Below are 27327 nucleotides of genomic sequence, written 5' to 3' on the forward strand. Positions count from 1 at the left end.
TGGTTGCCTGGACAAATGTTCAGATTTGAGTTGCCGAAAGGATCGGAAGTCACTTCTACAAGTCTGCTACAACTGTGTGAAAACCTGTGGCCAGTTGTGTTGTCTATGGTTATGTCAAGTGTGTGCACTAAAGCAGTGCTGAACATGCAGAACATGCGTCTCCCTGGGCAGTTTATGGTTAGCAGAATAGACTTTCATACTTAAGAAAGCATCAACCCCGAGAGAAGTGTGCCTTGAGTCAGCTGACTGCAAGAAGAGTAGTAGGCAACAGCAAAAAAATTTCCCTGTCTTGTTCTGCTCTTTCAGATTTTCAGTTATATCATTCCATTGTAGATACCTGCCTCTTAAGAACTCTTCTGATCAATCTGCTGCTAGTTCTCCCCAACCCCAATAGACGCTGTCCAGTCTTGAAGGAGCTGTTTGTGATCTCTTTCAAGCTTTTTGTGGCGTTCCTAGGCTCGTTGTTCTGGATAGGATTGCTTGCCGTGTCTGTTATCTTCTCTAACAAAACACAAAAACTTTCTAAAATGTAAAAGGCAGATGTCATTCTTTCTCCCCCCCCCCCCCCAAAATCACCCTTGTACTTGACATCAAGTGTAGTTGCAGAGAAAATGTTTGTTTTACTATATTGTGTGTATTTATTTTTTAAGGTCGTGATAAATGGTGGAGCAACATCCAGTGGTGATCAGGATACAGAAGACACAGAGCTGATGGCAATCTATACTACAGAAAATGGCATAGCAGAAAAGGTTTGTAGTAGTTCCCTTCCCTTCCAAAGCAAGAGCTCATTCTTGCTTTTTCACTTTTAGTTTTTGTTCACACTAGTTTTACTTGACTGTGTGATTTACTTTCTCTAATCAAACCTGCTGACTTGCAGGCTTACATCAGGTTTTGGCCAGTTCTGCCTTTGTGACTCCTCTGGCCGCACACGTGATTACAGAACTTGGGGGCTGACTCAGCAAATGTTAGGAGTGGTTTATGCACTTTGACCTGCCATCTGAATTCATAATATGCGCTTTTTGCTATTTCTTCATTTCGGCTGGCCTGTTACACTATTTCCCTAATAAGGTTCTTCGGTTCTTCAGTTGTTAACTATTTTTTTTTTGTTTTAGACAAATAAACTGGTGGTGTTGAGCACCTTCTGAAGAGGAGTCTTTCCTGGTGCAAGCAGTCTCTTCCAAGCTCTAACATCATGTTAATTTTCTAATCCTTTTTCCAAGTAGGGGGCTGCTTATTATTTTCTGACAGCTTTGTGAGTGAAGTTCAGGTGGTTAATAAAAACCCGTGAACATTTTTTCGTAGCATACCAATGTTTGTGTCCTAGCTGTTGAGAAAGACCCTGTTGAGGTCTAAAATGAGACTGATTTGGTTTTGACTTTTAAGCTTTTTTCTCGACATTCCATCATTCTTCAGCCTGGTTTAATAATAATCTTGCAAACAGAGAAAGTGTGAATCTGACCTTTTATTTAGAATAAGGAATAGGATTACAATACATCTGAAATGCACCTTTTTCTGTGGTGTTCATTACTGATTAGCTGTGAGGTTAATGACTGTCTCAAAACTGCCTCAGTTCAACAGAGTGTTTCAAATGCACCAATTAAACAAATGTAATGATGCTCTTAATTGAAACTAGGAGTGGGGTTTTTTTTCTTTGTTTGCTTCATTTGAGCTGCACTAGGGTCAAAGGGTGTAGCTAAGGTTTTCAAACACAGAGACTTCAAAATTCTCTCCTGAATTTCGGATTTAAATTGTAGCTCAAACAGGTAGTTCTGACGGAGGTCTTGTAGGGTTACGCTTCAGAAGAACCTTATAAATGCTGCGGCGTGCATCTGATCTAGTCTCTCCCTTTCTTGCAGCTGGTCTGTATGTAGAGGTTTGTCTCAAATACGTCTCTACTACCATTTTGATAATGCTAATATTTTAATGGACAAATTTTGGCAACTGTTATCCTGCTGATGTGTATGATGGCTGATTCTGGGTCATGCTCAGACTAGTGTAGAAAGAGACAATCTGATAAAAGCCTTGAGCAAAAGTTGTTGGGATGAAATTGTGCAACTTAGATTAGCGATCTCTAGACATTAAAGCATGTCTTCATGGCCTGTTTTTTTTCCAAACGTATGTTTTTCTCCTTTTCACTAGCTCTATGTGATCAGAACTGTGAATGATGGATGATAACATGCCTTAAGAAGACAGTGAGCTTTTAATCAGCTAAATCTGCTTGAGTTAAACCTTTGCTGTGTCTTAAAATGAATGAGCAGTGAAAGGAGGGGCTTTAGCAATTAGCAGTCTCATGTATTAAGATAGTATTTGAGGCTAGTATTTCTGCTAATCTAGCCAAGCCTCTTGTTTTTTCACTTAAAATAACAGCGTGTGCATGAAGCATGATTATTCTTCAGTTTCCATTCCTCTTAAGATATTCACCAAAAAAGCAAGCGACGACCTTGAATAAAAGTCTATAACAAATTTAGAGAACTGAAATGTATTTAATTGCTGGAGGGTGCCTCTTGCTTACCTTCTCCCGCAATATTTGCTAGCTCAAACAATAAACTCTTTGCCCACATGAAAAATAACTGTAGTGATGCATCTCTGCAGAATAAACAGCAATGCACTGCTTATTGTTTAATGAAATAAGGAGCTGATGACACATTCAAATTAATTTCTCTAAAGACCTCTTGCTGGTTCCTTGCAGTTCATCAGCTTTCTCTTGGTCCTTTCCCCTCCTGTTTTATAAGGGAACCTTCTTCTTGTGCTGTTGTTGGCGTTTGCTTCCTCTGTTTTTGTTTCCCATCGTTTTTGCTCCACCTTAATCTCTGTCTTATCTTTTTTTTCTGTGTATATCTGTTCTGTGCTTTTTTTCACTTTTGTGTTGTCCCACTTGTGAGCAGTTAAGAAATGAATTAGTCTGTAATCCAGATCCCGTTCAGAAAGATGCAGTTCATTCTCGGCAGTTCCCTAAAACATGTTACTATGGCATACTTGGCAAGCACCGGTGCCTAGTCAGAGTATTAAACTAGTAGGCACAGGCTCGAGCTGTGAAAGGGCCCGTGACTACCCGGTGACTTATCAGCTGAGTAACTAGACCTCGCCCCTAGTTCCTGGATTCTCTGCTGCTCCGTCTTGGGCTCTTTTATGTTGGTTCCCTTTAGCTCTTCTCTGCTAAAGGTTTGATAAAGTTGAAAGCTGCTTCTGCCCCATCAGAATAAGTTTGGCTTTTGGAAAGGAGGAGGACTATCCTGCATGTTTTTTATCCTACAGCCTTGCTATTACAAGGAGTAGAGCTGTGTTTCTGCTGACCTGAACTGTATGTTTCATTAGTTGAGAAAGAGATGAAGAGCATAGCTGCAGCTGCCTATGATTAAAGTACAGAGGGGATCCATATTATCACTACATTGAGTTCTAAGTAGTAACTGTAAAATTGGCCCAAGCAATGCTAATCTCATTAGCCCACTACTTAACGAAGCTTTAAACAGTTGCTGCAATCCAGGTGCTGTGTAAGAAAGACTTTGCTATATCACTTGGGCTTTGAAGTTTGACATTATTTTGTTAGAAGACTTGGAAACTTCCCTTTCAAAAGGAAAGCTTACGTTATTTAGCAGTTGTTGATCCCTGTCCAGAGCACTTTCTACATGCCTTGGACTGGTGGGCCAGGTGACTTTTTCCTAAGCCCTGTGCCTGCTGACTTTGTGGTTCTTTACATTTATGCCTATATTTGCCTGCAATCACAAATTAAAAAATGCTAAAACTTGTTGGATGAGTCTTTCCCAGTAGCAACAGGTTGTCTTTTCTTATCTCCGAGCTAAGAGGAGGCTATATCCTTGTTTAGATAGGCACTGAAACATCATGAACTTTGAAAATCCCGCTTCTGTCAGCCCTTGAAAGGGTTATTACAGGTTGCAGGGTTTTCTGCGGTAGGTGTTTTCCTTTTTGCGCTCCAGTCCGGTGGGGAGCTATCCATGGTTTGTTCCGCTTAATCTGCTGCTAGTTGGGTGGCTTCAGCAAGGCAACGCTGGCGTGATTCGTAAGGGAAATACAGCAGCTGGTACTTCTCTATTTCTGCCTCACAGGGAGATGTTGTAACCGTTCTTACTCTTCCCTCATGACCTCTGCCTTTCTGAAAGCGTATGATGACTTTGAGTCGAAATGTTGAATTAACAAACCGTGTCACTGGTGAGCAGGGTTCTCAGGTGGTGCATATATTGCACTGAAATAGAGGGGAGGACAATCTTGTATATGTATTTGTATATATTTGTGTGTGTGTGTATATATATACACACACACACATATATATATCTATTTACATCTATACATACTGTATAGTCTCTGGGGGAAGCTAAACAAAGCTGCTTTGTAACAACGGAAAGTATCACAGTAGCTTCTCTGGGTGAATCTTTATTTTCCTGAACAGGTCCCTAGAGGAAGCCTCTAGTGACTGTAAATGTCCTGCTGTTTCTCCGTAACTGCGTCAGCTCTCGCATCTCCCTCCTTCTGTCTCTCTTCCTGGGTCAGCTGCCTTGTGCCCAGCGTTGGATTTATGTATACGTGCATGGATATGAGGATATGCATGTTTTATCTTAAGTAAATTCCAGTTAGAGACAATAAATGTACAGGTTTACTGCTGCTAAACACTCTTGCTGCTGCATGAGGTGAAGGTTTAAAACTCAAGTTCCAAATTTTGTCAGTCATGTCAGTGGGGGTAGGGGGTATTGTTTTTTTTTCTTTTCTTTTTTTCAATTAATGAAAATGTGACACTGGTGCTGCTAATTGGCCATATGGGTTGTGCAATGAGTAATTTCTCTTTTGAACTCTTTTGGAACTATACCTTATTTAAATTAATCCTGATGAGCAAAATAGTCAGTGTTTTAACAGTGTTTAAAAGGGGCTGCTGAAGTGAGCGTGGCTATATTTTCCTCGATCTTTCCATAGCGCTATGTGATAATTTACGCTCCCTGAATTTGAATTAACATACGTGCTCAGTTGCATTTGTTTTCTCAACAGAAGCTGGAGGTGAAAGGGAAATACTGTGGGTCAGTTGGTTTCTCTGACCTTGTAGATGATAAACTAAATGGAGATTATCTAAGGCTAATCTGTGGATGTGTTGTGATTTTGAAGAAATAAAGACCATTTAAGGCAAAATCATAAGTCTGACAAAATTCCCAGCCTTTGTGTAAGGCTACTTCACGTGAGTTTAGTGCTGGGGTGGATTAGCAGAACAGTAGTTACATAAGGGGGTGTTTTGGTGGTTAAGCTGAACTGATAAAATCTGATACTTCCTCCTGCTTTTGTCGTTGGCATTAGGTCTTTAGAGCATTGTGTTTTGTTCTCAGGCCTTTGAAAAGAGGAGAGTTAAAACGAAACAATTCCACTTAGCTGTAAAGAAGGCCAGAATGTGGTCTGTCTTAAATTTCCTGTAGGTTTGGAGGCAGTTCGCTTGGCTTTTATAAATTGCCTGTGGAGGTATTCAGTTACAATGATTAGGGTTTTTCCTCTGTGCTTCAGTGCCGGGTGGGAGCAAAAATAATAAATTTTGTGGCTAAAAATGGTTAACCGAGACTGAAATTGAGTAAGAATTAAGCTGGGAAGCAGCTACCATAATGAGGAACTTCCTTGCCTGTGATTTAGGGCTCTTATGCAAGAGTAGCCATTCACTGTTGACTCTTCTACTTAGTTCCAATTCTTTCTTTTTTTGCATAAACAAGTCTGTCATGATGATCCCGTTTTTATGGCACCATTTGGCTGACAGATTGGTCATATCATAAACGAACAATTGTTGTGTTAGTATAAATAAGCAGGGGATGGTTTATACAAATGAATCTGGTTGGAGCAAATGCAGGAGCTACAGTTGGGAGAGAAGCTCGTTGCCTTGGAGGTAAAAGGCTTCTAAAGATCTAACGTATTGACGTTGCTTGAGAGTAATACACCGGTCTCGGAGTACTTCAGTGTTGCCGACAGTTCAAACTCGGTCTATTCTTGTGCAACGTTAACTTGTGGTTGTTTTGTGTGCTTCCCCCCAATTTGACAGAGCTCTCTGGCAGAGACCCTGGACAGCAGTGGCAGTTTAGACGCGCAGAGAACTGACATGATTTACACTATTGAAGATGTTCCTCCTTGGTATCTCTGCATATTTTTGGGGTTACAGGTATGTTTTAAAATAGTTATGTTTTCTCGGTAATTTTTTTTAAAGTTTGTTTTGCATTTGCGAATGTAACTTTTATTCTTCCCGTGCTCTTCAAATGTGAAGAAAGTGATAAGACGGTTTCCTTTGAAGTTGGTCACACGGTAGAATTACTGTATTGATGATGACCTATATTATTGCTCTCTGGCATATGCATTTGAGAGATTCACTTAATATTTAGTCTTTAAAGCAGCTGCTTAGTTAAATAAGTGAACAAATGCTAAGTGGTAAGCTTCAGAAGGTGACATATGCCACCTCTGGAACTAAAAGATGGAGAGAGATAACAGTTTAGTGCTGACACCTTGAATATTAAAGCTGCTGCTGTAGCTGTGTCAATTCTGCAAGCCTGATAGCACCCTCGGAGTCATCACTAGTAAGTGTGCTAATAAGTGGGACAGGCAAGTCCTGTGCCCTTTTTGGAGCACGGTGAGCTTCCTGCAGTGAGTAGGACTGTAGTAGGGAGCTGCATCCTACTACTAGCTCAGCCACTCACTTGATGTGAAGTGGAACGGCTCTTTTCATCTCCTTTCTTGAATGCTAATAAAAATCTATCCCACAGGAATGCTGAGAATTTGTTAATATCTGTAAAGTATGTTGAGATCCTCAAACAAATACATTCCAAAGCATCCTTTTTATTCCTGCCTTTCCTCAAGGACGGACAGTTCTGTAGGGATTATGGTTTTTTGTTGATTGTTGAATATGGTCGCTGTTGTTTGTTTGTTTACTTACTGTAGTTGGACCGAAAAGGAATTAATGAGTAGCTAGTTTCTGGTGCTTGTGCACTTATTTGCAGCCTAGTTTAAATGTGCCCTAAGTTCATTTGTGAGCTAATGGTCTTTCACATGGTTGAAAATGAATGGAGTTATTTATCTGCTTTTCTAAGTTGGAAGCCGCTTTCAGCACAGTTACCTAGATACTCCCTCATCAAGAACAGTAGCCATGTAGCTATGTAAATAACCTGGTCTATCCTCCATAAACTGAGATCATTAGCAGCAGGCTAGCGGTAACTAGACGTGGACAGTAAAATACCAGAAGAAATGTTTAGAACCAGGACATGAGAGACTGGGTGGATAATTTAAAAGCGAAAAAAAAAAAAAAATCAGTTGTACAACAAAATGGTCATAAAACAGGCTTTTTAAATGTTGGCTAAAGTATTAACAAACCACTTTTCTGTTCGCAGCATTACTTAACGTGTTTCAGTGGAACGATAGCAGTGCCCTTTTTGCTAGCTGATGCCATGTGTGTTGGATTTGACCAGTGGGCTACCAGCCAGTTGATTGGGACCATTTTCTTCTGCGTGGGCATCACTACGTTGTTACAAACAACTTTTGGGTGCAGGTGAGATCCGGAACTTGTTCCTAGTGGTTGAGATGATGATGATAAGACTGTGCCTGTGCTGGAATTTCCAGGATGTAGTCTGAGATCCAAGAAGTAATTAGTCTATTTCCGAAGGATAAACATGAAATACGAGATAGCAGTTCAAGTACAGGACAGTTAATGAAAGCTTTTGGAAAGCTTCTCCCAAAAAAAGGTGGGTCTGAAATAAGAGAAGGCATTCCAGGGGAAAGAAAGTGCAGCTGGGGGGTGGGGAGGAGGGAGAGGAAAGAAAACTGTGGAGATAGAGAAGATAGAAGTGTTTCTGGGGAGAAAGAAAAAAATCACATGCCTTTTAGAGAGAGACTATTTAGGATATTTGCATTAGTTTCTTGAAGGACACTGTTTTTTTTCAGAAGCTTAAGTTGCTGGGATTTGTCCCAAAGCAAATTATGTGCTTGTTTTATTTTAGAAAAGCATTTGCTGAATTAAAATGGTAGGGTCTGTGGAGTCACGCCACAAGAGAAGCGTGGTCAAAGCTAATCTGTTAACCTTCAGCTCTGATGTCTTCAAACGTAGTTGGCTTTGAGTGAGAGAGACCTGCTTAGCTTATTTCTGAAGCTGAATCAAGACCCTTGAACTTCTTGTCTCTCAAAAAAACTGCACACACGCACAGTGAGAAAAGGATGCGGGTGAATTTTATTCTCTGAATTTAGTGTCTCTGAGCGTTACCTCGCCAATCCAAACAAATTACTTGTTGTTATTTGTTAGCTACTCCGAGTTGCAGGTAAGGATCCTTCAGTGAGCTGGGAAGAAAATGTGTATGTTAGCGTAGTCCTATGGGAATGCCTGTAAGCATCCTTTGGTCTGGTCTCCCTACAAGGATGCCAGACATGATTTTAGGTGGTAGTAATATTTGTAATAATCTGGCGCTGGTAAAAAAGCATATTGTGAGCTTTATTAACGTGAAGTTAAAACTCTAAAAATGTTTTTTTTTAAATGGCAGTTCTACAGTAAACACTGCAGAGGGATGTTTAACGTAATGTTTACTTAAACTTTTGTTGACTCTCTCTGTGACAACCGGGAGTAGACAGATCCCGCAGAGTTATTTTTGCATCTTGTTGAATAAACTGAGAAAGATAAATAATACCAGAAGAAAAGTACATATTGTATTAGCATGCCCTCATGTAACTACTCGAATAACTCATGTGTCATTTAGTTTAACGCGGGAATGATGCGAGCTGGAATCTTGCATTCCGCTACGAAGTGGACCGACGCCTCCTGCGGTTTTAAAGATTTATCTAAGAAACAGAATCTCTGTGTGAAAAGGTTATCTCAATAGGGTGAAGAAGGCAAAGCCTATGAAATAGCACTTGTAGTTGTAGAAGATCAGCTTTTCAACCCCAGATTTTCCCAATACTTCAGGTTTTCTGATAGAATCTTTGGTTACTCTTTTACTTTGAATAGATGCACATCACTAACATGCTTTCTTGTGTTTTTTCTTTGAAAAAATTTTTCCTCTAATTTTTTTTATTAAGCTTTACTAAATGTATAAAATTGCTCTGCTGTTTTGGATGAAAAGTTCACTCTGGTGGCAAAACATGATAATTAAAACTGTTGAGAGTTGAGAGAGGCAGGTTTTTTCCATCCCTCCACTGTATTTTCTTTTACTTGCGACTAGCAACAGTTAATAATCATATTTTCTGCCTGATTTGCTCTTTGTGCTTCATAGACCAGCTCGCCTTAGCTGTAATAAATTTTCAGGTACCTCATTGGAGATGGAGGCAGAGGAGCGAGGAAACAGTTGTGCCTCTTGACATGTTGCACCCGATTGCATTCCCTTTAGTAGGAAGGGCTTTTTTCCCTTTCTTTTTAAATCTTCCGTTTTTGCCTTATATAGGGAATCGAGGGATTGTTGAAGGAACCGGAAGATGGGGTCTTTTGTTGTTGCAGTTTGAGTGTCTCCTTACTGGATTACTGAAGTTTAAATTCTTCAGACTTCGGAGACATGTAGTGTTGTAGCTGGATGTTAATTCACAGGGAAACTTGGGTTTCCTTCACCACCAGTTTTCTTTTTCTGCCTCAACTTTATCAGAAAAAGCTTACTCTTGACACTTCTGGAGACCTGTCTCTCTCTATAGAACTCCAGTTTGCGTTCTTTTGGGTTTTCCTCCCTTTTTCTAACTCATCTTGGGCACCTTTGTCCTTATTACTTGCTGTAGGGTAAATTTGGGTTCTTGCCAAAGCAGGTACGGTCCCATCAGTTAGAAATGCTCTGTCCCTCCTATATAATCCCACCTCTCCCTCCTTCATGTTTTTTTTTCCTTTTTTTTTTTTCTTTTTCCTTTTCAGTGGCTTCCACTTGCACTGTGAAGGGCATGTTTGTAAACTGAAGAAGTATTTGTGTTTGGGCCTTAAAAATCAGTGAATTTGTATTTAAGGAGAAACTCTCAGTGGTTGAACGTTTTGTAACTTTAACATGTGATTCTGGTTTTATGTAAGGGTGGGGCTGGGATATAGCAGCTACGTTCTGTAAGTGAGAGTTTAAAGTGTTTATTGGCAAGCCTGTCAACTGCAAAGTATTTCAACAAATAAAGCCACTATGGTTTCAAAAGGTCAAATTCCATGGTTTAAAGGTCCTCAAAGATGGAATTGGCTCAATAGCCAGGAGCCATTGTGGTCGATTTGGTGCCCATACTAATTCTAGGAATTCAAGCTATTTATTAGATTATGTAATAATCCAGAAGATTTGGCAAAGATTCACAGTAATTTGTATGACTGAGACTACCAAAGGGAGCTTTAATATACCTAGACATTTTAGGTTTGTCGATGTGCCCATCACTACGTTCTGGAAGCATTGCTACATCTGTGTGAGACGTTAAGATAATTAGGACGCTTCTGGATGGCTTTAACTGCACAAGGAGCTCTGTCGTCATGCGGGCTGATGCCAAAATTAAACAACGTGATAATCTGGACATGAAATTCAAATGCTATCCCAAATGTGAGATGGTACTTCTTAATGCAAATGCCTGGCCTAGCAATGGGAAAGCTGTTTCATGAAATGTGTTTCAAACTGCAGCTGTCTATCTGGGAAGATACTGATCATGGTTGGCTGATTTTGATAATAAATAAGTTAATTAATGAGAGGGTTTTCTTTTTTCTTACTACTAAAAAAAAAAAAAAAGGCAAATGAACACTTTATTTTGACCCTACTGACCCTTTTGGTGAATAATACTTCAGGTTAACTTTATCCTATGAAGGATGAGCAAATAGCTAAGCAAGACATGAGAAGACATTATTAAATGTGATTTTATCCAAGTGGATTGTCTAGATCTACAAAGATGAATAAGGTGGAGTAAAAATAACAGTACTTTTTACAAAGTAGCAAATGCTCCCAATTAATAATGTGTTATTTGACCAAACTGCTGAAGTTATGAATCGACTGGCAAAGGGACAGCAAAGAGACTGTGCAATGAGGTTTTCTTGATGTGACTTTAGGGACAGTTGTTGAAGCTGTACCCGAGATGAGGAAATCGGATGTAAATCAGATTATTGGTATTTTACTTGAGAATCTGAATAGCCATTCATTTAAACAAGCTACACGAATCTTTTGCTCCTAGGAATGTTTTCTGAACGCTTAACCTAAAAGCTGATTCAAAATACAGCAGGGAATGGCAGTATTCGCTCCCCTTAAGACTTCGCGATTTTATGTTTTAAACCCCAGAAGATAAATAAGTAACTTATCTAAGTTTTCTCATCAAAAAGTTATGCGTTATGCAGGAGGCAGGAGGAGTTTAGCAGCTTTTGGATCACATATGGGAAAGTTGATTCATCATGTATGTTCTGTCTTAGGTCATTAATACTCATTGTATACGGAGATATTATTTTTAAAGGGAAAATTCTGAGTTTGAATGCCCACAGCGATTTATGGGCGTTATACCCCCAAACTAAGATTGTGCAAGCTTTAAAAGGGAACTCTGTGCAATACACAACTTGCATCTGGAGTTAAGTCTCGGTACAACTGACTTCATCGCTGGAGAATGTTGTTGCAATGCACATTTACAAAATCGTTAGAGGGGGACGGAGCACTGTGTAGGTGGGATAGAGGAGTAACAGCTTGTTACAGGTATTGCATGTTTTGCCATGGGCACCGGCTTGCTCAGTTTGCCTAATGAACCTTGAAAAATAAGGTGAATCATTCACTCGTAGCTGCCACGGTTTCTTCACCAAAGATAAAGCTTTGATTTTTTTTTTTCTTTCTTTTTTTGCTAGAAGAAACTTATAAGGGAATTGCATGCAAGTCAAGTATGCTTAAATGGCTTGTATATTTTATGAAGCTTGAAATTTGGACATAGTTCTATAGTACTTGGGTCTGCTTTTTAGATTGCTCGTGGCCCAAACTCCTTTCCAGTTGTTAATTCGGCTGTTTCAACTTCCTGCATGTGACTTTTTACAACCACTGTTAGTAACGTGCTTCTGTTTTGATCTTCTTTGTATTAAGCATGTTAAGAATTTTTTCCCCGCAGACTTTCTCTTCCTCCTTGTGCTTTTTGTGATCCTTATCTGAATCTGCTACAGTTGATTCTTTTTCCTTTACTGTTGCTTGTGCTGGCGTTAAGGCACTTCATTGTGGCTGTAAAACAGCCATAAACTTGGTGCAGTAACTAGAGTCGCATGAGCAATTAAATGGTCCACATGCTATGGTTTGAGATTCTTTATTAAAGAGAATCATGTTACCATCCGTTAATGACAGTATTTACAGAAGAGTTCAAAGTGCGTCTCCTCTAGAGCTCAGTAACATCTGAATATTTGTAATGTTATGCAAGCTACAGCTTATTCGGTAAATACGCAGTTGGTGTAGGCAGATGCTCTTTAGTTTTTAAAAACCTTTTGGGAAGTGTGAACACCAATGCTAAGAATGTCGTCTCGAAATTCTTGCAGCTTTCATATTTATTGTTGATAGCGACCTGGAACATCTAATCAGCACTTAGCAACGTAATAGTTATTTACACATACTCTTAAGGATGAATCTTAAAATGACTGTACTTCAAGTCATACAGCTGGAAAGTATTGACTGTGCAGACTGCTTACCTTTATCAAAAGGCTTTTAATGTGGCAGGACTGCGAATGCTGCATATTCAGCAGTCTGGCTGTTAATTGCATCAAAATGTTCATCTTCGTGCCCTGATTTGATACCGGGTTCAAAACTTGTTGGATCAATGTCTGGTACCCGCATGTCGATGCCTGGTAACTAGCTCTTACAGGCATGGTGTTGATAACTTCATGCGAGTAGTGTCTTCTGGTAGGGCCTTCGGTCTGTGAGTCTTACTATTTCCATGTGGTTTTTTTTCAATAAGAAATTCTCATACTCCATGTTGTTAATAGCCACCTGATAAAGGTTAGTTCTGAGGATGGGTAACCACCTAAATACGGTTGGTATCCTGACGCAATGTTGTAACACCAAAAAATGTCGACGTCTCTTCTTTCCTTTTCCACCAGGTTACCCTTGTTTCAGGCGAGTGCTTTTGCATTCTTAGCGCCTGCTAGAGCGATACTCTCCTTGGAGAAGTGGAAATGTAATAATACAGGTAATTGTCATTTATGCTTGCCCAGTTTTACGTGACAAATGACCCAGATCACTTGTAGTGCAACTGCCAAACATTTTGATACTGAAACTGAAAGCAGTGAGCAGGAAATATGAAAAATATAACTCCTTTTGCAGTGTTTCAGCTTTGCACCTCTTTGCTTTGGAGAAAGACTCCCAAAAATGCTCCTTTGGGATTCTAGTTTTTGTTCCTTCACATCCATGTCCAGTCTACTTGTTTTATAAATGATTTAAGCTGAAGTTATAAAACGTAAGAGAGCCTTAAGGGAAACCAAAGGCCCCGTGGGAAAACCTGTGGATATTAGGGTTAATGTCTGATGGTAGTTTTTGCGTGCTTTTTTTTTAAATAAATGTTAACAAAAGAAATCAATCTAGAAATCTAGCAATGGCATAGAAATTGTTCTGTGCCATTACTAGATTTTGTTGTTGTTAATAATGTAGAGAAAGGCAGAAGGGTTCAAAAAATGCTGCTATTGGGTATTTGGAAATAACCGGTCCAAGGGAGTTCTTCAAAGTTCAGTAGTAATTTTGAGCAATGTTCAGCATCACCTCGAGATCAGTATTTTTACCCATTTACTTCCCCCCTTATAGTCTTTAAAGAGCAGATTTTGGAAATCTTTGGAGGTTAATTTTAACCGTTTTTTCTTTCCTTTGCTAATTTCATCTTGAAAGGTTTTGAATTTTATTTACAATCACGTACTAAGAATAAAAATGTACAGTAAAACTGGTCAGGTAGGCTGCCTTTCCTTTAATTTAGGTTAGACTGGAGTGGAAACCGTTCTGGCAGGCTTCTTTTTAATGGGGTGTGGTTATTCAGTAATAAGGTTGTGGGCAGTGCAAAATGGCATTACGGAGAAATAGGCTACTTGCTTTGAATTGAAGTTCTTCCAAATGGTCCTTTTGATTCTCTTATGATTATATTTATATTAAATTTATATTATTTCTGTACTTATAAATCTCTCTGGATTCGCTTATGACCATCTAATTAGTTTTCCTGTTGTTTTTTTTAATCTAAAACTTAGTTTTAAATATTCACTTTTTCCCCTCAGGAAAGTCAGATTTAGCTACTGGGAAATGGCGTATGGGTTTCAGTGCCCAAGATGTAAAGGTGTACTACGGTGCGCTGTAGTTCTTACAGGCGTGTCGATGTTTCAGTACTCCAAAATGTGTCAATACCCTAGTACACACCTTGTTGAAACAAGATACTGTCTGATAACCTTTGATTGCAAAGTAATTTTTCACTACTTCAGCGTGTTGGAAAGAACCTTTACAGCATCTTGCTCTTGAACCTTTTAACCTCCAAACGGTGTCGGATGGGGTTGTAACCACAAGTCAACTCATCGTGCAGTGAATTACCTGAATTGACAAACAACAAACGTTTGAGTGCTTGAGTCCTAGCGTGCAGCTGAGTAATTCTCCATTCACCCATTTATTGGAGTGGGAAAAGAATCCCTAATTGAGCTTTATTTCTGAAAGTTAGGATTTTTTTCCCCACTCTGGTACAGTGGGTAGAATTAGTGGTTAGCTCTTAGGAAATGTAAACATGTTATTTGGGAGAGATTATTGCTTGATTTATAGGACTGCAGATTCTTTCTGTGTAAATCAAGGCTCATTGGTCAGGATGCAGCTTAAGCAGAAGCTTATTTTATGAGAAATTTGACCGTATGATTGCAAAGTGGTTGAGGAATAAAAACCTGTTTTGTCTTTTTCTTTTTGTGAGATATAACAGTTACAAATGGAACAACAGAACTGCTTCACACTGAGCACATCTGGTATCCCAGAATACGAGAGGTAATGTAGGAATAGCCTTTAGCTGCTGATCTGTCCAATTTCAGTTAAGTTTCTCACGTAACCATCTACGTGTTCTCGTCTTTAAGTTGATAATGTCTTCTTTCACTACAATTTGATTTGAATATATCCCTCTAATCATTTCACGGAAGTCTTCATCTTTTCAACCTGTTCATTGCTGAAAAGCAAATACAATGAGTTAGTTGCCACATTCAAAAAGATGCACAGTAAAATACACGAGTGGGACAAATAGTCTTCTTGTAACGCTTTGCGATTTGTGCTCAGCAGTAGCGGTTAAGCAGTACGTCAGCCGCTACCAGATCACTTGCCTGCTGTCGCCGTTTCAGTAGGCTGTCCCGTGCAAGATAATACGCAGTTAGCAAACCTCTTCATATCTAGGTGTCTTAAGTTGGAGACAATTCTGATAAGACCTTGATTCTCCCGAGAGACTTGCTGAAATACATCAAACTCTTCTCCACTTCCAGCATTTCAGTATGAACTTCGTCATGCTTTGCAGAGCCCAGGACGAGGGTTGTGCCCAGGCATCACACTAGAGCGGTAGATAGCGTAGTCCAAATTAAGGCGTGTGTCATGGAATTTATCTCCCATCCCGTTGCTTTGGGCTGCAAACTTTTTCTTAATTAAAAACAACCCCTCTCTCTTCCCCATGTTCAAACCATAGCTACATCCTGCCAAGAGCCCTGCAGCCAAGAGGGCTGACAGTCTCCTGAGACCACAACGCTGCTCTATACCAGCTTCTAAGGAGCACTTGTGAACAATGCAGCATACACTCTGCCCCTAGGAGCTAGGAGCATCACCTCCGTGGCGCCACCAACCCTTGCCGGTTCGATCTGAGAGCTTAAAGGTTAGCCTGGAACCCAGGTCTCCTGTCTGACAGTGTGATGTGCTATCCACACGACTACCAGACTGGCCCACTGGTCTGTTGTGTAATAGTTTTGTGGAGAAAACCATAAGTGTTATGCTTAAGCAATAAGTCACTTAAACCTAATGAGCTGTTTTATGACAAAAAATTTGCTGAGTTCTTCTGTGTCACTGAATTCTTTAACTGCAGTTTATAAGCCAGAGCAGAAAAAGAAATGTTTTGGTTTTGCTTTAAGATTTGACTGAACCGTCTCTTTGCCATTCTTGTGTGTTCAGATCCAAGGTGCGATTATCATGTCCTCCTTGATAGAAGTGGTGATCGGTCTGCTCGGCCTTCCCGGCGCCCTGCTGCGATATATTGGACCTCTGACTATCACGCCAACTGTCGCTCTCATCGGCCTCTCTGGTTTCCAAGCAGCTGGGGAAAGAGCGGGCAAACACTGGGGTATCGCGATGTTGTAAGTACTCCTGGGTGCTCTTGACCTGGGCCAGTGGGTCCCAGTTGGTAAGTCATCACGCAGGAATTCTGGAGTGCAAAGGGAAAACCCGAGTTTGCTTGACTACCAAAGGTAGCACTAAATACATGAGGTTCCCACTTTTCGGTCACTCTTTCAGATTGTTTAATTGTGGTATGTTTCCCCCCATGTTTCGGTTTGATTTTGTTTGGAAGATTTAACCTGCAGCTGCTGGGGCTGAATAACTGCATGCTCTTCCAAGCAGAAGGTTGAAGTGAGCCAGGGGGTGGTGTTATTGTGCCCCCCACTCCAAAAAAAGAAAAGGTTAATGTTAACCATTAAAAGGTATTCAGTGCTCCTCTTCCTCCCTGCAAAGTCAACTTGCCGTCCAAGTGATTCCTGTAGTATTAAGATTTGGCATGATGGATCAGAATATTTTCTGGTGCGGTGTCTGTGGACCGTGAGCGAAGACAAGAAGTTGTTTGTTCTGTTTGTTATTCTTCCCAGTGCTTTTGCAAAGAGATGTCTGTTAGTTTCTGCGCTTTGTGCCGGGATTGCCATCTGTACGTCATTCGTACTGATTCTCCTTATTATTGCATGTTGTTTCAGCCTACAGGTGTTGCTCTCTGACTGCAGGTTTTACCATGCTAAATTACACCAGTGACTATTTCTCTCCATTTTCATAGCTTTTTAAATTCTAAGCTCTATGGTTCCTCTAAAACATTCTTGCTTTTATTCCTTGCATGGTTTCTAGGCCTGAAGTGATGCACAATGGCCAGAGTTTCACTAGTGCAATAAAACTGTATTTTTTAAATCAAGGTACACTAAGGTTTAACAGGGATGAAGGTTATATTGGTAGTTTCAGGGTGCCTTGCAAGCTTCCTTCCCCCCTCAGTTCTGAGATAATTCTTTTAATTGCTGATGTGTAAGTAGACATTTCTCTTTAGTAGACCAAAAGGCTTTTAGAGTTGAGTTTAAGGGCATGATCTATATATTTCTGTAGTGTAAATGCCAGGGAAACGTAAGAATCGGGAGTAGCGGTATGAAAGGGAGTAGCTGAGAAAAATGAAATGAACAGAATACAAAAGTTTCCTGTGAGATGGTATGAAAAGCCAGCCAAATGAGGATGGAAACCACATTTTAGGGAGACTAAAATTGGCTGAAGCAGTTGATAAGTTCAATATATAGCGAACAACTTTGTACTGGCTCTGGAAGCGGAAGGAATGACTTGATGAGATCAGGTTCTGATCTGACTAATCTGTTTGCACAGTACTTTGAACATCTAAAGTATTCTGTAAGTGCAGCTTATGATTAAAAAGGCTGTTTAATTCTCTTTTATCTCGGATGTTAGCATCGTGAATAGTTTTGTAATTCTATTATGTTAAGCAGCTGACCCAAAGGAACATTTTATTTTGCTGTAAAACAAATTCTATGCGAGTTGGGACTAATGTTAAATTAAGCAAGTAGACCTTTGGTGAATTGGACATGGAAACCTGTAATTTGAGTTGACAGTTTGCAAATGGAAAAAATAAATCAATTTAGGAACAGGGTTTAAATATTACCCAGTCAGCAATTACTCTCTGGCTTCTGCCATGCAGAAATGTGCACGAGATTGTTGAAAATGTCTCTGTAGCCATCTAGATCCACTCAGACTTGATCTTACAAGATGTGGCACTTGAAATTGTCTTGACTGTTCTGATGAGATAATAGTAATTGCGTTGCTATCTCGCACAGCAGAATAATACCTGTATAAGAGCTATTATCCTCTATTAGCTGCTGACGCTATTTGACAAGATTTTCAGTTTCCCAAACAATTTTCTGACCTCACGTGTTCTAAAGGCACCGGGCTGAAACAATTTAATCATAAAACAGGTCACATCATGAGCTATAAAAACCCAAAATATCCCTGAATCTGGCGTTGCCTGTACGTCTGGCAAACAAAACTGTTTCTTTGGGCATTCAAAGATTTCATGATATTTTACAGTATGGCAGTAAGCCCCCCCCCCCCCCCGAAACGCTCTCTATAGCCCACCCCAATACTCCACCTGCTTTGTGGACAAGCAAACTGAGCGGCAAAACTCGATGCTTTTAGCGAGTCAGTTTAAACTTTGTTCTGCCTCTCTCCTGCTTTAGCCTCTGCCGAGCCGTGGAGAGGATCTTTGTAGTGTGCGTGCCCTCCCTGACATTATTTACAGCCCCGTTCAAAATAAAAATCATGCCGAGTGTCCTCGGGGCTAGCGCCCAGGATAGCTGCTGTTAGGAGCTGCAGTCCCTCTTTCCGTAATGGGGTTTTGGAGAGGTGCCAGAATGTTTCCTGACTGCAGGGAAAAGGTGCCTTTATCATTCGACTTTAGTCAGGGGTGAAGGCTATAAATGACACCCTTCTTGTGCAGGGCTCTTTGTTCCTGGAGTTTGAGGGAGAATAAAGCTCTGTTGTGTTTCTTACGGACTGAAAGTGATCTTGAATGGAAAAAGGGAGGGAAGCTTAAAATCAGTCTTTTTTTTTTTTTTTTTTTTTTTTTTTTGGTTAATCAGTGATAAAACATAATCTCCTCGAATTTCAGAAAAGCTTTTGCTTCTTCAAACAACTCGACTCTTTGTATAGTCTTTTTGGACGGATTTGATTTATGGTAGCTGGGCTGGCTAGCACAAAGAGAAGGATATTGCTGAAGATAAGAATGAGAGACATAGAAGTGTAGTAACTAATGTGTTTTAGCTGTTGTGTCCCATTCACCCCTATGTCTGTCCTTCCTGGTGTTCCCCTGCGCCCCCCAAAAAAAAAACATTTTGGCTGTTTCCTGCTTCATATGCAGTGCAGACCTGGACACAAATAGTTAGAGTTTGAGTCAAACAGAAGAGCACAGCTTACCTCTTTCCCAATGGCTTTATCTCTGAAAATCTTTCTGTAGTCTCTCGCTTTCCTGGGTTTGTTTACCTGTTTGCTGCTGGCTACATTGCAGGACTTTAGAGTACAGATTATGTAGCTTTGGGTTTCGTGGAATAACAGCGTGATTAAAATATATTCTCTCCTAATGCTTTGTCTTGTGCTAAATCTTAAAACTTCCATTTATATTCTGGGTTTGAAGAGCCTAAAGGGTTATCAAGTTTGTACTGGGAAAGTTTTTTAACGTATTGCTGCTAATGATATGTCTCTCTTCTCCCACTCTCCTCCTTTTTTCTCAGGACTATTTTCCTAGTATTGTTGTTTTCTCAGTATGCCAGAAATGTCAAATTTCCCTTACCAATTTACAAATCCAAGAAAGGATGGACAGCATACAGGCTGCAGCTTTTCAAAATGTTTCCGGTAAGTAGTTGAGCTTGTTCTTCAATTTTCCAATTCTATTTTGTGTCTTTTTTTTTTTTTTTTTTTAGTAGTATAATAGGTCACAAAAATGAGATATAAGGTTGGATGTGCTTATGGGAAACTTAACGAAATGGCTCATTTGCTAGAGGAAAGAGTGTCTCGTGTAGTCTTGCCAGATCCCATTCTGGCATCTCTCTCTGGTGAAGAGCCATTGGAGTGATGAAGATGATGGAGTGTTGGGGAGGGGACGGGGTGGAGAGGAAGGTATGTTTCTGCATGTAATGAAAGCCTAAACTGAGCCCTCCAAAAAGGGGAGGGTGAGATCATTATCTTTTGGTTTTTTTGAAAGCAATACTTGGTTTCCCCATGTGAAAGACTTCCTTTTATTTCTGTGTTAAAGTTAAAATGAATTCACTAGTTTAAGTGCTCATTTGGAGACTTTCCCATTTGTTAGGAAAGAGAAGAGGCTTATTCTGATTCCAAAGCTTTTCTCACTGCACCTTTGTTAAAGGAAAAAGCACCTAACAGATCCATTACAGGACTTACTGTTCTTCAGATTTAAAATATCACTTAAGATCATGCTAAGATAAGCATGTTAAAGATACTCTGTGCAGGAACTGTTTGCTGTTGGTGAACGTTGTCAATAATCGTTTACTTTAAACAGCTTTTTTCCCTCTTCTGTCGCAGATTATTTTAGCTATTTTGGTGTCATGGTTGCTCTGCTTCATCTTCACTGTGACGGACGTCTTTCCCCCCGACAGTTCAAAGTATGGCTTCTACGCTCGCACGGACGCCCGCCGAGGAGTGCTCTTGGTAGCTCCGTGGTTCAAGGTTCCTTATCCTTGTAAGTATGTTTTTTCCTATTAAGGCTGGTTTTAAGAACACACCTGTGAGCGTCTTTTCTGTCCTTTTTTGCAAGCATTGCTAATTTTTTCTCTGTATTAGATTCTGATGTGCTTTGACATACGATAGCTGACGGGAGTCTTTTAACTGACCTAAAGGCGTTGTATGTGGGGATTACGGCTTTTCTCTAGTATTTTATACTTTAATGTGGTGCCTTACGGCCTCTTCCAAGAAAGACCGAGTGCCTGTAACTTGAATTTGTGGAAAGTGCTCGCAGGGTTTAAGTAGGTAATTCTGAGTTCTTATACATGTAGCTGCATATATAATATGGCTTTTCTGGGAATGATTGTTACTGAAGTTACTCATTCTCATTGTTGAAAAGAATTAGTATTGTAAGCAGTTTTTTCAACTTAGTACACTTCTCAGCTAGGTATTCCCCCCAACGCACCACTTCTTGAGTTAACACAAGTGTTAAGATATCTGCATAAAGATGTCCCGACTTTCAGAAATGACATTAAAATCGGGCTGACGGGTGAGTCAGAGGACAGCAGCCAATGCTAATCAATGCTAAACAAAAAAAGGCATTTACAAGAGAAAACAAAATGCTTTACACTGAATCTTGTACGATTTATTCTTTTGCTGGCCACCCCAAAGTTTAAAGCTGTTAAAAGCTGTTCCTTATGACTATGAGATGGAGTTGCACAACCAGTTTGCACTTGTGCTGCTCAGAATTTAACGTAGTAATAAAAGAGTAATATTCTACTAGAATAGAATAATAGAAATGGTTATGGACACCAGCACGCCATAATGAGGCAGCTTCATTGTGGTTTTCCATATGCTTTGGTTCTGATTAGTCTCTAAAAGAAACCACTTCTAAAGAATTACTTGCAAGATATATAATAGAAGGGTTTGGCCATGAAGAGGAGGAAGACTTTTCTCCACCTTGATTAGACCATTCTTATTTGTAAAGCCTTGTTCATTCATGTTGGTGTGACTTAAACTTTCTTTTGTTGTGAGAGACTCATCTATTTCAAAGAGATAAAAGCATCAAGCCAATTGCTATGGAAAGCCTGCCAAGCTTCGCTAAGGGCTTAAATTAATCTTATTTTCTCTTCTGCAGAAATTTGGAAATGGAAAGTGTTTGTGCATGGTCATAGCTGGTTTTTGGCTATTGTCTTCTGTAGACTAAACTCGTAACTAAAGACAGCGTTTTCAGAAAAATTATAATTAAGTGGCATTGGCCTCACTAATCTGAATTGTTTTTCTTTTTTTCCTCCCCTCCCCACAAACGGTAGTTGAAATTCATGTCTTCTGAACAGGAGGAATTTTTTTGGCGGGGTTTAGGTTCTTTTTTCAAGCGTGATCAAAGCAGTTGGTTAGGCAGTTTTTTCTCTGCTCCTTTCATCTAGTCAAACTTGCCAAACAGTGTTACCGTAAAGGGAGTTTGATTCCATTAAAGATTAATAAATTGTTGTACGTTTCAATATCTAAATTGTTTTTGGTGGAACAAGAGATTTCAGTTTTCTTTTCTTCACAGTTCAGTGGGGACTGCCAACAATTTCGGCCGCTGGAGTAATCGGGATGCTGAGCGCAGTTGTTGCTAGCATAATTGAATCGATAGGGGATTACTATGCCTGTGCCAGGTTGTCTTGTGCTCCTCCTCCTCCTATTCATGCAATAAATAGGTATGTCAAAAAAGAAATATTTATCTGTATTTTATGCTACTATTTTGCACTTTTTTTTTTCTTGAGATAAGTCAAGAATGTCTTCTGATATCAAATGTTACAATTTGGTCAAACACAAGGCCCAAAGATCTGAAATGTCGGATGTAACTGTGGGTTTGAATTATTTTGATGTGAAATGCAACAGTGGCAACCTAGTTCTGTTTCTGCTGGGATCTGTGGCGCTCCCTATTGCAGTTTCAGTAGGGAACAAACTCTGAATCGGTCCTGGAAGCAGTGTAGCTTGTTCACTTCACCCGAAATGTAATTTTAGGAGTAGAAAGGTGTTCTAAGTTTGACTTGATTATTTTATATTCAGTTCTTTAAGAACATGGGTATCTAGAATGTGGGTGTCTGAGATGCAGATGACGGCACCTATGTTGTTTCTCCAGGTGTGTTGGAGCTTGAAACGCTGATTAAAATAAACCTTGCAGGACAGATACCTTGACAGGCACCTAGAGAGCATGCAGCTGTAAAGCACTGTCTGAAATGAGTCTGCATTAATACAAGTTTGACTTTTGCTTGTTTGTGAATTACAGAGGGATTTTTATTGAGGGTCTTTCCTGTGTTTTGGATGGAGTGTTTGGGACAGGGAACGGATCTACTTCTTCCAGCCCTAACATCGGCGTCTTGGGCATCACGAAGGTATGTGCTTTACCTTGATCAGCCAGTGACTTGAATATTATTTTATATCCTGTGGTGGCTGGCTCATGCCATTTTCAGGTTTCGCAGTATGATCCTCTTCCAAGAAAGAATACTATGTATTATTTTCTACAGACAAACTTCACACAGTATTCAGAATTTACTTAATTTGTCTGTACCAACGTTGTCTGATAGAAATCGATTCCTGATAAGGACCCCCAAGATCTTCTTTTCTTCAACGTAAAAGCAGTTAGAAAACCTACATAAAGGAGATGATATTAAATAAACTGTCCCTTTGAAAACCTTAGAAGGTATTCCAGGGATTTTTTTATTTTTTTTAAGTTGAGGCATAAACACTGTAAACTGTATAGAAATTGGTATTCTTTTAGCCCTCTTGGCCCTGAAAGTATCAGTAGAGGAGAGCTGAATATTTTTAATTTCTCATTTTGACACATGATGAAATGCGACTTGATACTTGGATCTTATCTACATCTGTACTAGGACATTACACTGACACAGCTACAGCAGGAGCTTGTGGTCAAGGTAATTTCAAAGTTAAATATACCCTAAATATTTGCCCTCATCGTGATACATTTATAAAGCACTGAGCGTGCTTAGGGGATTACATACTTTTGGGGTGCTACTCAGCAAAGTATGTAAGCGCTCGAGGAATTCCTATGGAACCAGCAGGATTATTCCTGTGCTGAATTGTCTGTGTGCTCGAATGCCTTGCTGAACTGGGAGACCTTGGGCTGCAGATAGATTTGCTTGACGTTGTTAATTTAACCTTGCTAAAAAATACCAACAAAATTGCTAAGAGTAATTTATGTTGTGAATGCGTACATTTTGTTGTGTTATTTGGCTTGGAAGCTATAAATCTACTTCTTGCATGCGGGAATAACTCATCCCTCTGATTTAATGCAGCAGAGATGGTGAATTTATCTTCGGCCATTTTTTTCTGCACAAAGGACAAGTCTGTTTGCTTTTAGGATGGAATATAAATACTAATAGCACCATCTGCTGTCTGTATAAGTCTCTTTCAGTTGTTGATGGAAATTTCCTAGAAGAAATTCTAGTTACAAAAAGCACTGAAGAAAGGTTTATTCAGCTCTGTCCTCTATTTCTGCCACTGACTTCGTAGCAGTTGGTATCAGTTAACAGCGCTTTTTTTATTAACAGGCTGCAGAAATAAGTGTGCTTTTTGCGTTGGAGCAACAAAAAATGAATGTTTAACCAGCAGCTGTTACAGAGAACAAAATTAAATAGGTTTGTTCAGAGAGCATCATTAAAAGTGAATATGCCTGATCCACAATGGCACAGCTGGATGGCTGTGCTCCAGTGTTTTGTCTTGTTTTCCTGTCTGCATGCTCGTTCCTAAAAACCTAGTAGTTTGCAACTTAAATTTGTATCAAAATAGATTTTATCCTTTTTTTTGGCATGTATACTTTGCTGTTTATTTGGGAGAAGAAAGCTTTAGTGCTCATGAGCAAAGACTACATAGTGATCTCCTTATACCGGTGTAATGTTTGAAAAGGCGTTCACCTTTTTTGAAGTCAGTATAGAATTTGATTTTGAGGCTTTAACTGGAGCAAAAACGTGGCAAAGTCTTGGAGCTAGTCTCTGAGCGAGTTTGACTTGGTGAAAAGCGAACAGATTAAATCTGATTTGTTGGGCCAAAATTATAGGCAGCTTATGCCATAATGTTGACGGAATGGATACTCGGCAAGATACTAGGTGCTGTATCCTCTATTCATGCATGCCAAAACAATCATTTGAAGTGTGTGTATGAGTGTCTGGGAATAAGTATGCAGTTCTAGCTCAGTGCTAAAAATCTCAGTTGGGACTTGATTTGTTTGGCTTATAATGATTGGTTGTTTGCATAAATCAATGTCATTATCATGTAGAGGTAGTTTTTTAAAGAATCTGCGTATTTCATAAAGCAAGATATTTTTGGAGCGAGATATTGGTGGTCATGAGGAAATGAATATTTTTATAAATAATAGAGAAAGATGCAAGCAAACTTTCCTTGTTATTCTACTGAATCATCCATATTTACTAGTCTAGCTTCTTTCTGTAACTGAATGCCTCCCATCTAACAGTTGAGCAGTGAAGAATATTTGAGGACCGAAGTACTTTACCCTAGATGTTCCTACCTTATCTTTTCTTAAATTCAGGTGGCTTGATAGTAGCAGAAGTTACGGTACTGCTTTCTAAAACTTCTAACACACGTATATGCCTGCATTTATTGAAGCGCTAGTATGGTGCTTCACTCCAGTGTTTCTGCTTCTGTATATGAGGTGCTCAGCTTGGTCATACATAATTAACAAATTAATATTAACTTCTCTGTGAAGCTTAATACTCTATAACAGAAGTCTGTAAAGAGCTTTTGCTGGAAACCACCTTTACAGCATAACAAACTTTTTGTGCCTGGTACACCTCACATGCAAGTATAACTTGCATTATTATTAACTGAGCGTTGTTTATGCTCAACAACTGCTATTACAACATCATGCTGGAGAAATACCGCCCTGAGTTTGAGTGCTTAAAATAAAAATGGGAAGGAAATGAAGACGCTCAGTTTCACAGTGTTAGCCCAGACATGTTTTGCATATGACATGTTTTGAGCTCTGATGTTGGAGAGAGATGTTGTAAAATGACTTGATAATGTCTGCCTGAAAAGTCTGCGTCTCCTTCAAGCGAACGGTGTGGAAGGTAACCAATATACGTGTTCTTGTGGAAAAGGGCAGCAGCACCTGAAACTCTTTTGCTGTTTGCCTGACAGTTGACCAGTTCACCATCTCTCCTAGTTATGATCTATTTATTTTCTTTATTGTAGATGGGACTGTGCCACCTTTCCTGGCTATTGTGGCCATAGCAGTTACAGGCTATGTTAATATGATTTTAAGGTGGCTTAATGTTAATGAAAATGGGCAAAATCAAACAAAGTTATGTTAGAATTGAATTGCAGCCATGTTACAGCTTTGTCCTCCAAGGCGTTTGTAAATTCTCTGCAGCCTGTGTTTTAACACCACAGAAAATATGCATGGAAGCTTGAAAAGAAGGCTTAAAGCATGACAGTCAAAACTTTTAATTCATGAGGACCTTCAGTTTTTTTCAAGGTTCACTTTTTGAGGCTGTGCGAGAAATACTCCCAGATATGTTAACTCGGACAAAATTATCTTCATTTTACATCAGAGCAGAACAGTTATCAGAGTCTTCTAGGCTTCATCTGAAGAGAGAATGCGAAAGAGAGTAAAAAATAAAATAAAATGCTGAAGCATAAAGCTGCCCTAGATGCTCACTCTTCTGGTGTCCGTTTCTTTTTGTTCTCCTGCAGGTTGGAAGTCGGAGGGTTATTCAGTATGGTGCAGCCTTCATGCTCTTGCTTGGAATGGTTGGCAAGTTCAGCGCTCTCTTTGCATCGCTGCCTGACCCCGTGCTTGGTGCCCTCTTCTGCACCCTCTTTGGTAACGTATGTTTTCTTGCTTCTCTTCACGTACTGTGTGGCTGTGATATCTTTTTACTCTAGCGGCGTGCTTTTATGTACCTTGTCGTGTTTTCTTAGAAAAAGGCTATCTAAATGCTGAGACTTGGTTTATTCTTCTTTAGGAATGATTACAGCTGTGGGTCTGTCTAATCTCCAGTTCATAGATTTAAATTCTTCTCGTAACCTGTTTGTACTTGGATTTTCCATTTTCTTTGGACTTGTCCTTCCAAGCTATCTCAAACAAAATCCACTGGTCACAGGTACGTGTTTCTGTTCACCGGCATGAAGTATGCTTCTACCTAATACTCAGCATACAAAGTACATGCAAGTACAAAGTAACCTAAAGGGTAAAGAAGAGTAAAAGCAAAATATTAACGAGACAATAAAAGCTCTAGATAAGAATGCAGACGTGTTCAGAGGTGGACAGTTATTGAGATGTTGAGAACCGAGTTAGGTGTTTCAGTGAGATACATCTGAAGTGTTCCTGTGTTCTCTGGGTAAGATTGAGAGCAGCGCAAGGAGACAGTTCCCAGTTGGACTGGGAGAAGGACTTAAAAGGTGAATCTGAATTGCGAATGATGGTAAAAGAACCAGGAGGAATATTTTTCATCTTTTTTCATCATTTACATCTTTTTAGATTATGAAAATCCTTTTTCATTTTGTAGTTTTCTAATTATTTTAAATTACACAGTTGTGTTAGCAGTAGAAACTAAAATGCATTTCATTGCGTCTTAATAAGCAATTGAAAGTTCATGGAGTTATGCCTGGGGAAAGAAGGGGTCCCCGTGGGTGGACCGTGTTGATTAAAATTTCTTCTGACTCTAGTCCCACGTGGTTTTAAGAGTCCTATTTGAGCAAATTCCTCAGGGACCTCAGTGGCGTGTTTTCCCAGTTGAGCTGCATGTAAATCAGTAGGATGTGCGTATGTAGGATAAAAGTACAAGCTCTGAATAAATCCTTTTTCTTTTCTGCCCTTCTAGGAATAGCAGGCATTGATCAAGTATTGAATGTTCTCCTCACTACAGCCATGTTTGTTGGGGGTTGCGTTGCGTTTATTTTGGATAATACCATTCCAGGTCAGCTATGTGAATGCGTCATTTTATTTGAAATAATA

At 39.6% G+C, this 27327-nt stretch overlaps 1 protein-coding gene across 8 annotated transcripts in view; it reads left to right on the top strand.

Annotated features, from left to right (window-relative positions):
* Nucleotides 1–27327, top strand: part of SLC23A2 (solute carrier family 23 member 2) — a 57447-nt gene that overhangs the window by 25738 nt on the left and 4382 nt on the right. For 7 of the 8 annotated variants that reach the window (XM_026081705.1, XM_026081709.1, XM_026081710.1 and 4 more), the window contains 13 exons: nt 651–749; nt 6020–6136; nt 7353–7510; nt 12986–13074; nt 14812–14882; nt 16038–16219; nt 19400–19520; nt 20208–20364; nt 21901–22048; nt 22624–22729; nt 26064–26193; nt 26336–26473; nt 27194–27289. In XM_026081705.1, the coding sequence (XP_025937490.1) occupies nt 651–749; nt 6020–6136; nt 7353–7510; nt 12986–13074; nt 14812–14882; nt 16038–16219; nt 19400–19520; nt 20208–20364; nt 21901–22048; nt 22624–22729; nt 26064–26193; nt 26336–26473; nt 27194–27289 (1612 nt within the window). The remainder of the gene's footprint in view (nt 1–650; nt 750–6019; nt 6137–7352; nt 7511–12985; nt 13075–14811; nt 14883–16037; nt 16220–19399; nt 19521–20207; nt 20365–21900; nt 22049–22623; nt 22730–26063; nt 26194–26335; nt 26474–27193; nt 27290–27327) is intronic. The other variant, XM_026081712.1, reaches the window with a different exon arrangement.

This window comes from Apteryx rowi, unplaced genomic scaffold, assembly GCF_003343035.1.
Source record: "Apteryx rowi isolate R43461 unplaced genomic scaffold, aptRow1 scaffold_56, whole genome shotgun sequence".
In the NCBI taxonomy this organism is placed as follows: Eukaryota; Metazoa; Chordata; class Aves; order Apterygiformes; family Apterygidae; genus Apteryx; species Apteryx rowi.